This window comes from Gambusia affinis, linkage group LG12 (assembly GCF_019740435.1).
Source record: "Gambusia affinis linkage group LG12, SWU_Gaff_1.0, whole genome shotgun sequence".
In the NCBI taxonomy this organism is placed as follows: Eukaryota; Metazoa; Chordata; class Actinopteri; order Cyprinodontiformes; family Poeciliidae; genus Gambusia; species Gambusia affinis.
Genome location: NC_057879.1, coordinates 23,267,326 through 23,283,516, shown reverse-complemented (window position 1 = coordinate 23,283,516; position 16,191 = coordinate 23,267,326). Strand labels below are relative to the sequence as shown.

At 35.7% G+C, this 16,191-nt stretch overlaps 1 protein-coding gene across 1 annotated transcript; it reads right to left on the bottom strand.

Annotated features, from left to right (window-relative positions):
* Positions 1-850: 850 nt before the first annotated feature.
* Positions 851-15,076, bottom strand: LOC122840929 (nectin-4-like). Its single transcript, XM_044133727.1, has 4 exons — positions 14,408-15,076; positions 5,654-5,851; positions 4,880-5,047; positions 851-1,966 (listed from the first exon to the last, which is right to left on the bottom strand). Exons 1-4 carry the CDS (start codon positions 14,442-14,444, stop codon positions 1,650-1,652), a joined length of 720 nt encoding a protein of 239 aa, XP_043989662.1. The 5' UTR covers positions 14,445-15,076; the 3' UTR covers positions 851-1,649.
* Between the last annotated feature and the right edge of the window lie 1,115 nt (positions 15,077-16,191).

Genomic DNA, 16,191 nt, shown 5'->3' with positions numbered 1-16,191 from the left:
GATCTTTCATCTAATCTGCGATGCTGTTTGCCAGTCTGGAAAATCTTTGTTCGGATAGAAATCCAGGAAAACTGGATGTTTTTTATTATATATTTTACCAGTTCAAGCTAATTTTTGGTGAACCAGAGTGGGAAACTCCAAAGACATCGAGTTCATGAGTCAAGTCAAAAGTTGTCAATCACATCAAATCCAAAAACCAAAGAGCAACTATGACACAAAGACGGTAAAAAATTAGCCTGGCTACACAAAAAAAGAGTAGAGGTCGGAGTATGTCCACATTTTCCGTGGTCAAAATCTGACCTGTCATTATCGACTAACGTTTAGTCCTCACTTCCACAGAAAGACAACCGAGGCTGAATAAATACGATTCGAGGACAGAGGGTGATCTTTTTTCAGAACAGGAAGAGCTCAACAAAGCTGGCTCAGAGCCCAGAGAAACGTTTGAACAGGCGCTGAGTTATTTCAGACTGATTTTCCACCCTTAGGTTGCAATGGTTTCGCTAAAGGAAGAAAACACCCAAGTTGATGCCGGCTGCAGCCAGATTAGTTCATTAAACAGTCAGTGTGAAGGCTGAAGCTTCTGTAAGCTGTTGATGCTCAAGACTTGATCATCACTGAAGGTTCAACTACAGCTCTGGAAAAAACCCACTGCACTGAACCACATTGAAACCCTCATTGTTATTCCACCAAATATTAATTTCTGAACTCTTCCTGAGTTAAAACATTAGCGTTGATGTTTCTAAATGAATATAAACTTGTTTTCTTTGCATTATTTGAGCTCTGAAAGCTCTGCATCTTTTCAATTTCTCATTTTTTGCAAATAAATACAAAATTTTTTTGCTTGAAATTTCAGACATGTTCATTTTACTCAAACATATATCTATAAAAAGTAAAATCAGACAAGGTGCCCTATTAATTTTTTCCAGAGCTGTAAATGATATTCCAGCTTTGCATAACTGAACGTGTAAAAATGTAGTGGAACGAATCTTCCCGTTTCGTCTCACTTTGCTGTGACACAGAAAAAGTTTGGGCATATCTGATAATAGGAATAAAAAAATTCCTCCTGGGAATCCGGCTGTGAACTCTAGTTAATCTAAATGGATAATTGGATTATTTTTATCCAATTATTAATCGATTAATTTAAAAAAAATCAACTGATCAGCTCTGCACTGTATTGATAAGTCAAGCAGAAAGAGTTGAGATTTTCACAATACTGAAAGTATTTTTTCACTGCAGATGCATCATTTGGTACAAACAATCAAGTATTCACTAAAAGAATGCTGCTATTGCATTTTAGGGAATAAAACGTTTATTGTATTCTAGAAATATGATTGTTTATTTGCATTTTTTGAATGTATTTATAATATTGCATAAGATTGTTAAGTCACAATCAATGCCCACTGATTGACTTAACAATTGGGAGGATTTTAAAATATCTAATTTTCCAGACACCAAAATAAATTATTGCCAAAGAACATCTTGTTGTTTTTTTAAGCATTTTAGAAAACGGAACCATAAAAACATACAAAATGTGAATTTTTCATGATAGACGCCCTTTAAGTGATTCATGTCATTCCACTGATCTGACTTTGTAGCCAGTTCTCCCCAACAACAAACTCATAACACTGAACAACAGCAGCATGGAAATCCTAACTGGTCCAAAGTGGTTCATCTGTTCTGTACTCACACTGGACCACCAGGCGGTTAGCGATCCTGCGGGGTTCCTTCAAGCTGGGATGCCACACCAAGCAGTCCAGCTTCTTGCCGTTCATGCTGCGCAGCGGGTGGAGCGAGTATTGGATGAACGCTTTCCCGTCTTCCCCGGTGTGGTTCTCGGAGTGGCCGGGCAGCTCCGTGTCCCAGGACAGCCCGGGTCTGGGGTAGCCCACGGCCCGACAGGTGGCGACAAGGCCGAACGCCTGGCCTTCCACCAGGTTCTCCGGTTCCACGGAGGAGATGGGAAGCACTAAGGAGAGCAGGGAGACATTTGTTGGTTAGTATTTTTAAGCTCATGTTTGTTTTCTAAGCTTTAAGTGACACTGACCAGAAATACTTTTTGTTTTATTTTAGGGATCGTCCACAGATGATGCATACAAATGGTATTCCTGGCTTTTCAACTAACATAAGGAGGTTACTGTTCACATTTTAGCCTCATACATCGTTTTCAGCGCAGACACAATGGCTGCTGTCCACCTAAAGGAAGTTCAGCTTTAGAAAACAATACCCAGTTTGTATTAACACACCTGGCCTATTTTATCAAAGTCAAATATCTGCAGTGGAAACAGAAACATTATATTAATAGAGTTTTTTATTGGAGTTTTAACTACTTTATATATCTCTTTATTTTCTTTTTATTACAATTTCTTTATTTTCCTTACTATTTTTATTATTTGTTTTCAGAATTATTGTAATTATTATTTTATTTTTTTTTGTTTTAAGTTATTTTCATTATTTTTGTTATTATTTTAAGTAGTTTTTATTGTTATTTTAATTTTCTTTATTATTACATTCATTTTATCGTCATTATTTTTTTGTCATTATGATATTTTTCTTTCATTATTTTTACTATTATTCATTATTATTATTATTCACCTATACAAAATAAAAACCCAACACGTCACATCACCAAAAGAACCCAGATTATTGAGTGAGGCATGGTGGAGGCAGCATAATGCTGTGGGGTCACCCCTCGTGATTTTATTCACTGTAAATTTTACTTAAAGTGAATAAAATAACACCACATATCAGCCAGTTTTGATACAAGACCTTCAGTTGTCTGCTAGACAGATTCTGCAAAAAATGGATTTAATATTTTAATCACTAAAACATTAAATTCTTTGCAGCATAACCAGATGTATTTACACGTAAACACTTTTGTTTTTATTTTGTATCCAACTAGCTGTGACTCACAGGAAGGTCCTCCAATATTTGATCAATCCTGCACATGCCTTTGGATTATTTGTTTTAAAAAAGCAATAGCAACAAAGCTGTTATGGTTTAATCTCTTAAAGCCCAAAATAAATGACATCACATCTGCAAAATGAACCTGCAGCCAGCAGACAGATCACATGTGTCAAACTCAAGGCCCGGGGGCCAAATCTGGTCCGCCGTAGCTTTTTATGTGGCCATCAAGACTCCAAATTACATCAATACGTCCCAAATCCTCAAAATTCACACAAAATCAACAGATCCACACACCTTTTCTGATTTTACTGCAATCTGTTTCTCAAAATTGGTCAAAAATATTTAGTTTAATTGACTGCTGCCTCAGCCGGTAAGTAATAAGTCACATTTAACAACATACATTAGCACAGTGGTTCCCAAAGTGCTATTGCAGGAGGGGGGGTGAGAATGGATGAATGGAAAAAAAACCCCAAAAAAACACAAAAGTGTTTCACTGTAAAGATGGTTTGTAGTTTGTTTTGTTGCAACCTGAAGTGTGAAATAAACTTCAGTGGAGTTTGAAAACAATATATGTGTTTAGGTTTGTTTCTGGTTGAACGATGTGTGTCCAGTTGATTCTTTTTTCTTTTTGGGGGGGGGATTTTATTGTAATCCACAGGGGGCCCAGAAGAAAATCTTTGGGAACCACTGCATTAGCACAAATATTGTAAAAATTCCTTACAAACAATTATAAATTAGCACCACAAAATATGTGACTTTGATTACAGAAAATAAACAATCACAAAATCCAGGAGAGAAAGCTATTTATTAATATTTTAAGGTTGCAGGAAAAAAGCATTTAAATTCATATATTAGCATAAATTAAAGCGCTCAACATGGATGGTGTTTAAATTCTACGTTCTGCTTGAGCAGGTTGGTTCAGTTCCAGGTTGTGAGAACGTCTTCGTCGGACGTTTTACATGCAAATTATCAAACGTCATTTCAGTGACGTTCAGGTTGTCAGTTACTCATCTGTGTGGATTTGTGATCCGAGACGTGCCAAAACAAGCCCTTAAGCTCGGAGCATCGCTGCCGACGATGACTGGCAGCAGAGGCGATAGCATCGCGTTCCCACAGCTGCTGTGGTGATTCAAATGTTACCTCATGTGATCTGCTCAGGAAGTGGAAACAAGCCACAAAAATGGTGACAACAGGTGAAAAAACCCAATAAAAACACCTTCATAAATGAGTTTATCTAAAGAAGACACTGGTGCACGATGGCAAAGCCTTGCCAAAGAAAACCAGTTTGCTTGACAGGATTTTTTTTTCCTTAAATGTTTGTATTTTTTCAAATTGCTTCAGTAGCAATAATATTTCAGTAAAGGGTGCAGAGGTTCTCCCCAGGTTCTCCGGCTTCCTCCCACAGTCCAAAAACATGACTGTGAGTTTAACTGGTTTCTCTAAACTCTCCCTAGGTGTGAGTGTGTGTGTGTGAGTGTGTGTGTCTGGTTGTGTGTCCTGACTGTCTCTGTGATTCCCTGCGATAGACCTGTCCAGAGCGACCCGCCTCTCACCCAGAACATTAGCTGGAGAGGCACCAGCACCTCCCAACCCCATCCAAATGCATACCACACATTTCAGATTATTTTTTTTTTTTTAGGATAAATTCAGGAGTTCACCAATAAATAAATTCACGAATCAAAGATGCCTGTTATCATAAACCATCCAACGCATCTTCCTTGGAAATTAGATGAGATCGTAGATATTTTTCACAGCTGGTCTTTTCTCAGACAACATTTTGGAATCATTTCAGACTTTTTCACACACTGGAGCAATGAATTAAACCAAAATAGAATAAATGCTTCTAGTAATTTATGGCCCTGATTGTGAAATTATCAAACCGCCCTTGCTGGCGCCTTTTCTCTTCATGGTTTTATCAAACAATCCAAACATGATCTGCAAGATGGATCAGAAAAATGCAGGGTGTGAAACTTACTCCACACAGTGAGCTTGATGGTCCTGTCGAAGCTTCCCTGAGGGTGGGTGGCGATGTGGCACCGGTAGACGCCGGCGTCTGACACCTTTGTGATTTGGATGAGCAGAGCTGAGCTCTCAGAAATCGGGTTGTAGGTCTCAAACCTCACCCGGTCAGGGTTCTCAAGCACTGGAGGAAAAAAATAATAAAAACAGGTCAAAGTGAGTAACTTCAGCCTTTACAGGACAGAGCAAATCTTATTTTACACCGTTAGTGAAAGAGTTTTACTCTTAAAAAAGCAAAGAGTTTATTTTGAGTTGTCTAAGTTTAATTAATGAACATGCACAAAGATTAAGTTAACTCTTCACCTTATATCAAAAATTCCTTTTTACACAACAATGAGAGCCGTTAAAGAACAAAATCCTGGAGTTTTTTTTGTCCATTTTTATGTTTCAGATTTGCAATAATTTACAGATTTCTCTTCTACAGAAATTAGACTTCGTTTCATATAAATATTGTACTTAAAGTTTATTGTTGGGCAGGTAAAAAAAAGAAATATTGCAATAATTTTTTTACATTTTTAATTTAAAAAAATGGACACATATGCATTAAATGAGGGGCTGCACAGTGGCACAGTTGGTAGCACTGTTGCCTGGCAGCAAGAAGGTTCAAAATGGATAGATGTATTAAATGAACGGCATATTTTCAGGAGTGCTACTCCTGAATCTCTGCAGAAATGCTTCTGCTACATTTAAGTCTTTGGAAACATTAGGGATGCTAGTAATGGTGATGTACCTTTAGTCCCTTCAGTGAAGTGGGCCGTGATGATTTGCTTGCTGGTCCCATTTGGGAACACCTTTTCCCAGGAGACCTGCACCATCTTCTGGTCCTCCTCCAGCTGGTACCAGCAGGGGAGTCTGGTCTGGGCGTCAGTGAACCCCATGAGGTCGGTGTTGGGCTGCGGAGGCTCCACGAAGGCCCCTTGAACGCATACTGCTCAGGAGAAAACAGAAAAAGGTCATCAATCAGAGATAAAGGCGTTACGTGTTGATAGAAGGAATGCTTGAACTTGGACATCTAGACAAACCGAACGATAAAACCAGATGTAGCAACATTCAGAAAATTTCACTTATTTTAAAGGCAAAGGGAGCTGCAGTTGCAGAACGATGGAAATTTAATGTTTTTTGAGTAATATCTCCTCATTTACAGGTTAAAATGAAGAGGTCACATGACGACATGAAAGAAAAAAAATTGCAATTCTTTGAATTATTTCACAATACCAAAACAACTAACCAAAAATAAAAAGATAAAGCTTTAAACAAAAACAGGCAATGTGTATGCATAAAGATAATAGTAAGAAAACATATATATTATCTTTGTAATAATGCAGCACTCTAATGAATCATTATACATTGATAGAATATTATATTTCAATATTATACATATTGTTCCTTAACCTGAAATTAAATGTCAAATTTGTTTACTTCTAATTTTTGTTTTTTAAAAAATATATCCGATTATAAATGCTATCTCACTTAATAAATCTTTTTTGCAAACTGATAAAATGATGTTTTGTATTTTAAATATAACTTTCAGAACATAATAGTCCTACAAGTCATGAAATTTCATTAAATTTAAATTGAAGAACGATGAACTTGTTGGATCTGTGCAGCATTTTCTGCTTACAAATCCAATGCCTCTTTCTGCAAAATAAAAGTGGAATTTGTAAACGCTTTACAGGCATTTCCCAAAACTTCTGCACAAATAGAAATAAGGAATGATCAATGAACTGCATAACATCAAAAATAATTCATCACTCAGTGAGTGTTTCACTTTATATCAATGCAAATCAAAAAAATGCAACGTCGACTATAAAAGAAAGAAAATCTGATCTGTTGAGAGTCACTTTCTCCTTCAGTGCTTTACACAGGAAGTGATGCACAGCCTCAATAGATTTGTTTACAGACAAACACTCCCAAAGGCTACGGCTGAAGGTTCGCCCAACCTGCTTGACTTTGACCTTATGGAGGAAACACGCAGGCTCCTAGAAGAAAGGAAGGGAAGGTCTGCACGTGCACTGAGACTGAAGCACGGCTCTTCAAATGGAGTCAAGCCTTTTATTTTAAGACAAATTAAGGTTTTCCTGCTTCAAAGCAAATACTGAAGAAGATTTAGTACTAATCCTGATTTCCTCACTCATAAGTGACTGCGGCAGTTTTATCTCTGCAGTGCTTGTTACAGCAACGATGTAAAAAAATATTTTTATATTGCGGTGTTTGGCTTTTTTTGGTCATTTTGTTCAGTATAATTTATGAACCTTTCAATCATATGTTACACAATTTTCCCCATTTATGACACATTAATCTTTGGACCAGTCTTCATCAGATGGATTGCTTCGCATTTAAACCGCCTGCAAATCTGTCAAACAGGAAGTGAAGTCGATTCTCAGGATCTAAACGATCTTGGCACACAGCCTCAGGATGTTTTGTACCCATTAATGTTTTTCTCAATAATTTCTGAGACTCATAAGTGGCTTAATTAAGTGTTTATAATTAAATGAAAAGTTGGAAGACCTTTCCTGATGTCCAAACATGGTCTCCTCTGGCTTTAAGACTGAACTGCTGCTGAACTGGACAGCGGAGCATTAACAGAGATCCTTCCCCTTCCAGCAGCTGTTAATACCCAACAACAACCACTGATCCCAAAAAAGTAAATAATCTTTACATCCTTGCTGGTATTTGTGCAGTTTTACTCCTTTTAAATAACATTTCTGCTCTTATTTGTCAGAAAAGTTTTATTGTGACATGTTGGAAACCAGGCTGCAACATTATTACTTTAGTTGATTATTCTGATAATTAATCAGAAGAAAACTTGGCACATTTTGCACTTCAAGTTTTTATTATTATAATATCATGCAATATTTGAAGTACATTGACAAACAAACAATTCTTATTTCTAAATAAGAAAATAAACATTTCATTGGCGAAAATGTAGTAACAGCATTCTTTAAATGAGCGCTTGATAATTCAGTTTGTCACATACTCAAATTGATTTATCTCAATTCCTTTTTTAACTCTGCATTTCCAGTAAAGCTGCACAAACAGATCAAATATTGAACCCAACACCTAAAACACAAAGTTTTAAACAATCATTTAACTTGATTTTCATATTTTTACTATTTCAACCCAAATTGGAAGCTCTGGTGACATTTTCAGGCAAGTTGTAACTTTATTTCTTCTTCCTAGTTTTTTAAAACTGTCGGAAACTCGGCACTGAGCTCATTAGTGGCGTTTATCAGTTAAAGGCTGCATTTCACCGTGAGAGCGGTGAATCAAAAACTCAGAACGGAAACAACAAACAAATGAACTTTGATTTCTGGGATGAACACGTTTATTTCTTCTCTGGTTACTGATTCACAAACCCGATAAATGATTACAAAGCTGCCAATATTGGGCACAAAATCCCACGGATCCTGCAAGGACGCAACCGCCCGGCTGTCCCACAGCGAGCGGAAACGTCAATCTACACTGCAAAAACACAAAATATTTAAAGTTTCTAGTGCAAATATGTTGGTACACTCAAAATAAGACAAAAACTAACTTATAAGTAAGTTTTCAGCAAGATATGACAGCTTTTTTTACGTCAGTAATTCCTTCACATTGATGAAAAAGTTCTAGTTATATTAGCAAATTATTTCACTAATAATATGAGATAAATGTCAAGTTATAAGTGAAATAATCTGTCAGTGAAGTTAAACTACATTTTCATCAATATTAAGAAACTAATGACGTTAAACAAGCTCCTCTATCTTTCTGAAAACTTACTTATAAGTTAGTTTTTGTATTATTTTACGTGTACCAACATATTTTCACTAGAAACTAGACCAGAGTTGAGTTGTAACTAGTTACATTTACATGAGTAACTTTTTTAAAGAAATTACTTTTAGGAGTAAAAGTTGCTACATTGTACTTCTACTTTTACTTGAGTCAATTTATTATGAAGTATTTCTTCTCTTACTTGAGTAAATTTCTGGATTTTATACCCACTGAATGAAAAACAAACATGTTTTAACCAAAAATCCATCAGAAACAGACACACACCTGCAGTTTTTGTTAAAGTTTTGTAATTTTTTTATTGGAAGAAACTGATTTGAAAAATGTTCTTTTGCCTGATTTTGTTATTTTTTTGTTATTTATATGAATTATATCCTTAAAATACAAAAATGTACTATTAACTTTATATTTCGTATAATCTGATTATGTAATTTCTAAATATTAATTGACTGATAATTTATCAGTTACTCATTACTTGAGTAAACTTTTTACCAAATACTTTTCAACTCTTACTTGAGTAATTTCTTGGACTGCTACTTTTTACTTTTACTTGAGTAAATTTACGTTAAAGTAGTGCTGCTCTTACTTGAGTACAGTTTTTGGGTGCTCTGCCCACCTCTGAACTACACTACATTACTTGGTTAGATTTTGTGTTTTTGCAGTGCAGGAGAGCGAGAGAGAGACCTTGGATGGACAGAGTCAGATTAAACGAGGTTTTACAGGAAGCCAAAGATGAGGTAAAAAAGATAAACAGCAAACAGAGAGAAAGAGTTAACCACTGTTCACACACTCTAGACAAACACGACTTCACAAAGCTGCCCTTCAAGCTTTCCCAGTTCCCTCAGAGTGACAGTAACTCCATCACACCTGAGATTATCACACCTGTTGAAACCAAGAGCCTGATAACAGTATTTTTTCTTCTAAATGGAGCGATACTCTCAGCCCTCGTCTCTGTCAGTGACTTTAAACCACACAGAGGAGGGAAACAAAAAGAGACGAGCAGCAGCAGAATTAGTCATGAAAACAGGAAGATGCCGGTTGCACAATGACCTCTGATTCATGTTCAGAAGAAGGAATGCGCCCGAGCCGCATTCTGTTGTGTCGCTCCTTCAGACAACTTGCATGGTCCCACGTCTGAATTATGTGGACGTCCAAGACTTTACATGCAGGCGCCGGAGTTGAGGCAGCTTCAAGCTGCAGGTGAAACTTAACTCACGGTTTGCTGCACTGGAGAGGGTTTTAAACTGATCCTAACAGAAAACTGTGTTTTATTAACAGCTGCGCATTAAAGTAAGTGGACAATATAACTAAATCCCTTTTTGTTTTTGTCTTGAAATATCTTCTCACAAAGCAGCTGAGTGTGTTTTCTTTAGTCATTTTCATCAAAACCGGAAAACTAAAGAAGCTTTGGGGTTATGATGATAACACGTTTAAGCCATTCAAAAAAAAAAGTTCTTATAAAAAATAAATGTAATTCTATTTACTGAATTTAACATTTTATCTGATGAAAAATGTATCAACACCTTCATATAAATTCAGTTTTTATAGCAGGAAGTTATTTTTGCACAAAAATATTGAGGAAATTTTAATTTAAGTACATTCATTCAATGATTTCTACCTAGTTTCTAGTGCAAATATCTTTCAATAAAACAAAATTGACTTACTAGTAACTTTTTAGCAAGACTATTGAAGCTTGTTTTACATCAATAACTCCTTCATGTTGGTGAGAAAATACTGGTTCCGCTGACAGATTATTTAATTTATACCTGATACTTTTTTATCAATATTCAGAAATTACTGATGTGAAAGCAAGACGTATTTCTCGTTGAAAAGCTTCTTGGAAGTGAGTTTTGTCTTTTTGTACTTCCATTTGGGTTTTTGCTGCTTCCAAAAACATCCCAAGGGCTTGAAAAAAAAAACATCCAGATGTTTTTGGGTGCCTGGAAAATCAGCCGTTTCAAAAACCTCCAGATTGTTAAATCACATCCTATGGGCACTACGCCGATTCCTAGACACTCAGAAGAGCTCCAGCACTTGTTGTCAGCTGGTTTTACTGCTGCATGTGCTGTACAACGGATGCTGGAAAAGACAAGTTTGTTATTTGCTAACCATCCAGAAACCACTAGCTGCATTTTTATTGGTTGAGTAGGAGGCTCCACTTTTGCTTTTCAAAGATGTACGGTTGTATCTTTGTGCATCTGGTTGCAGACATTATCACGTATGAATGTAAACATTCTCATTATCCAAGAATGGATTTGTGTAAAGTGTAGTGAACATGTTTTGGGCAGCACATAAACCTATTCTGACCTGTTCAATGAAGCTTAATAGGTTATATTAAGAAAGAGATATTTTGAGTTAGCTTAATATTGAAAAGTTTGGCTCTCTCTCTCTCTTCCTTCCCGGGTCCCTGAGCGGATGGCTTCACGGCTGGAAGGAAACAGCGAGGCGTGCTGACATCACAGTGTTACAGAGTTTAATCCAATAGGAAAACACCGTATGAATTAACAAGGAAACTGCAGAGTTACAGAGATATACATTCTTTACCTGAGTCAGAGAATTCAAAGAAAAAGAACAAAGACAGAAAGGACAAAGACGCGTTTGGAGAGAGCTGGCAGGAAAAGCAGAATAGAGCAGCTATCTGAATTCTTATTATTGAGCATTCACTTTTCTAGTGAAGGCGTTTCTTTTTGTTAATATATGCGAATAGGGCGTACCCCTGTTTTGACCAACCAAAAGCTACCTTGGAAAAACTTAGACCTTCCCCTAAGTTTACGGCAGAAATCAAAAGTCGTTTACTACTTGTTAAAATTATAAGTTATTTTCATCAAACTTAGTTTTCTGCTTTTCTGTTTTCAGCATCTCCAAAAACTTAAATCTTTGTCTTGTCACAGAACAAAATGAGGTAGAATTCCTTTTCTAATTCAAACAATTTTCCTTTGATTCTGAAATTGTCACTGATAATACATTTTCAAATACATTCATCATCTACTAGATTAATACTTCTAACTTGGGTAATATACTTTAATCGAACACACGCTATTAATATTTAAGAATGTATTAAAAAATCTGAAGTTCCTAAAATTCCAGGCTGTGATCAACTCCAGATGCAGCTCTCCTCTCTGAGAAACCCCCGACCTTCGACCTCTGAGCCAGGGAGGATATGATTTATGGCCTACCTGATATAAAACTTTTCAAGAGATTAGTGTTTTGGTTAAACTCCTCCAAGAGAATATTTATCTCCTGTCTCCTGGCTGGGTTACATCTGTCTAGCATTTGTCCAAATAAGAATGTTCTATCTACTTGAATGCACATGGCATGAGATTAACTATATTAAGCACTCAAAAATAGTCATATTTCCTTAACAGTCACCTTTAAGTTGAAGTCAAAAATGCCGTAGGAATGCAGTGGGAGTGACAAATCAGGAACGACCAAGTTCAACAAAATGTAGAGTATTGATTCTTTCAGCATCAATGTGAAGTCTAAGGCAAAATCCATCATCCTGCCAACAAGGGTTGATTTCTCAACAAAACATTCAGTGATCGTTACCTTAAGAGGAAATTCTGCGTTTTAAAGTCTGTTTTAGGAAAACAGCTCAGAGTCTCAGCCTTTCAAATTCAACATAAACGTCTCAGATATTTCAGATCCTCCAGAGATGGTGAAAAATTTAAGGGCTGATCCGTGGGATTTTGAAGCACCACGGCTCAGTCACCATCAAACAGAAGTCAAAACGTCCTACTAAAGATCTCCATTGGAAGCATGAGAATACAAATGAAAACACAACCCAGCTTGTTTTACGTCAATAACTCCTTAATATTGGTGAGAAAATACTGGCTCCGCTGACAGATTATTTCATTTATACCTGGTACTTTTCTGCAGATTTTTATGCAGGTCTGCAGAAAAATCCCACCAACCTGCACACAATCAGCTGCTACATCTCAACACTGACAAACACATTTTATCCTCCCTGTTGATTTTACTTCATGTCAGCAAGAGGACGTTTGCATTCTTCGACGCCACCCACTCGGTGCAACATTAGGACATTTCAGCAGCGAGCGTTGAGAAGACAAAAAAACTTTTAAAAAATGTTTCTCCAACAGTCTCCACCTTAAAAAAATTAACATATTTTTTAAGGTGGAGCTCCATTTATCTACGATTTTGTTTTTGCTGCCCTCTGAACTCTCAACCAGCTAAAAAACATGGCTGCTCATATTTAGCCCAGCTGCTCCTGAAGGTTTCTACCTGTTTAATGTTAGTTGTTTCTCTCCCCTTTCACCACATGCTTGCTCAGTAGAAGAGAATAACTTAATGCAACAGACATTCACATTAAATAATTCTTTGAATGAAAAGGTCATATTTTATCATTTGGGTTGAACTGGACAGTCTGGACTGATTTAGATCGGCTCTAAATTAATTTGATTTATTTTTTAAGTGTATTGAGATAGTTGCTCTGAAATGGTGCAGTAAAATTACAGTTATTCTGAAACACTTGCATTATTTTTTATGTATTTTGCATTAAAAATATAATTATTTGAGGTCTACTTCACAGTTTAAAAACTTATTGTTTAAGGTTTTAAGCTAAATTCCTGTTTTATTTATTATTATTTTCAAATTAGGATAAAAAAAACCCCATGCAAATCCCAATTAGAAAATACCAACATTTTCTTAAAATTCAGAAATACTCTTGACTATTTATAATGTAGAAGATATATGTGCATATTATAGTAAAATAAACATTTTTTTAAGAGAACTGGAGAGAATGAAAAAGAGCAAATCCAAACTTCGCTCTAAAATATCTCCAAGGTGATTTTGCACCCAGAGGTAATTATGATCTCTGTGCAGCCACACCTGAACAAATGCGGGATTTCTTACGTTCTCACCACAAAAATAAAGAATATGCAGAATTTCCTGAACAAGAACAACTCACAACTAACGTCACCACCTGGAAAGGGTTGAAGATTAACATAATAACTATAATAAGAGCTGAAAACACGCAGGGAACTGTCTCAGATAATGCAAGCATAAAGCTTTTTTTCCAATATTTTCTTTCTCTTCCATCATAAAAAGTTAGCAGGTAGACGTCAGATGCAAGACAGACTTAAATAATAAGATAGGAGGAAACAAACAAACCTCCCAAACAGGAACAGAAAGCCTTTCAGCAGCAGCAGCATTTTACGAGCTGTAATAGTTGTCAAACAGGCTGAGAGTTTTACCAAAAATAGATGCTATTCTAAAACAAAGTAACTGAAAACATTTAACCTTAAAATTCCTTAAAATGAAGATTTCAAACCTCACCATCAGCCTTATAAAATACATTCAAACCGCAATTAAAAACGTTAATTAAAAGAAAACATGTAAAGTTTAACACTAAAATTCATTTAGAATAAATTTTTCAAACTTCATTAACAGCATTTAGACTTAACTTAATCTGAATAAAATGCGCTGAAACCAAAATTAAAAGCAAAGTTAAATGAAAATGAGTTCTTATCTTAGCAGTTTTATACGCCACGCAGCGAGTGGGGCAATGTTAACACCCACAGCGCTGTTTTCTCCTGAAAAGACTGCAGCCTGAGTCTTTTTTATCATATCAAAAGTTGTTTCTGCTGAGTTTTTGCACTAAAAACAGATTAAATTTAAATCCTATCAAGTCTGAACCTTAAAAGAATACAGGACTACATAGTTCAGAACTGGTTCAATCAGATTTCCAAAGAAAACTCACCGACAAGAAGAAGCAGAAGTCCAGCCATCGACTCCATCTCTACCCCGAACTGTAACTTTTAATTTTCTTTGTTGGCTGTTTAAATTATCATGTTACGCTTTCATAACGTGCCCAGGACGTTCTCCCTCTTCCTCAGCTCCACTTTGGGGTTTTTAAGTCTAAAAATCCACATTTGTCCACGAGTGGAGGGGAATGTCGTTCCTTTGGAGCCGCGCTGACTTCATTACAGGTGAATGCAAATTGCTGCAGGAGCGGAATAAACTGTTTATGCGCAAACAAATAGCAGAAAGGAACACGGTGCGTATTTGTCTAACAAAAACCTGTCCGCTCGTCACGCAGAGGCTCACCGCTACCTGCGCGGGTTGGAGCTGCTGCTACACCTGTCGGGATAAGCCCCGCCCACCTGTGAGGATAGTTCACGTCTACCACAATGACGCGTTCAGGTGTCTGTGAAAATGAAAGAGTTTCTTAAAATGAGGACATTGCCTAAATAAAAGCTGAGTGGTTAATTCTACATTTATTTATGAATGAAAAAATATTTTCATTATTGATTATTTTATCAATTATTCATCAGAATGGTGATTTGACACTTTCTTAAAGTCATAAACGTAGCATATCTGTGCTAGATATGCCAGATATGCTAAATGCAGAGTTGGGTAGTAACTTGTTACATTTACTCAACTAATTGAGTAACCTTTTCGAAAAAACAAATTACTTTTAGGAGTATTTTTACTTCTCTGTACTTTTTACTTTTACTTGAATAATTTTATCATTTCTATTCTTTCTTGAGTGAAATATCTGGATTTTCTACCCACTGAATGAAAAACAAACATGTTTCAACCAAAAATTCACCAGATGCTGACACACATCTGGAGTTTTTGTTAAAGTTTCATAAGTTTTTTAAAATAAATAAAAATATTTTGCCTGATGTTCATTTTTTGTTACTTATATTACCTATTGTCTTTTTCATCCTTAAAATACTAAAATTTCCATTTAACTTTATATTTTGCTGCATCTGATGTAATTTTTAAATATTAATTGATTGATGATTTGATCAGTTACTCGGTATTTGACTTCTTACCAAATATATTTTTACTCTCACTTGAGTAATTACTTGGACGGCTACTTTTTACTTTTACTTGAGTAAATATTTGTGCACTCTATATATTTTTAAGACATACATGTAAATAGTAAAATAAAAACTACAAAAGCTTAAACAGCACAGCGCTTCATCTCCTCTAAAGTTTCTTTTTTTTTTTTTTTTTTTTTTTTTTTTTTTTCATGATCTAAAGCAGCTTTATTCGTTCCAAAACCAGTTTGTTTTTCAGCCATCAGCCCCAAACTGTCTAAAGCTTAGGCTCAGTCTACCTTTATTTTACCATAATCACTGTAGCTGCAGTCTTTTTTTTTTTTTTTTTTTTTTTTTTTTTTTTTTTTTAATTAGGTTTTAACATCAAAATACAAAATGTGCAAAAATATATGAACAACATATGTAGACTTTTTTCTATAACAGAACCGAACATAAGTCGTACAGAACACATGGATAAGCCTTCCCAAATAAAATCCAGAGGAATAAGAAAAAAAAAAACAAGAAAAAACAAAAAACAAAAAGTAGATATGTTAGAAGAAGAAATAAAAGGGAAGGATTAAAAAAAAAAAAAAAAAGGTACATCAATGGGTATTAATGACAAAATAAATAATTTGATAAATAATATGATAATGTAAATAAAAAGGTCAGGCAAAAGCAAAATTTAGTTGGGCACCATACGGGACGGCAATGTCTG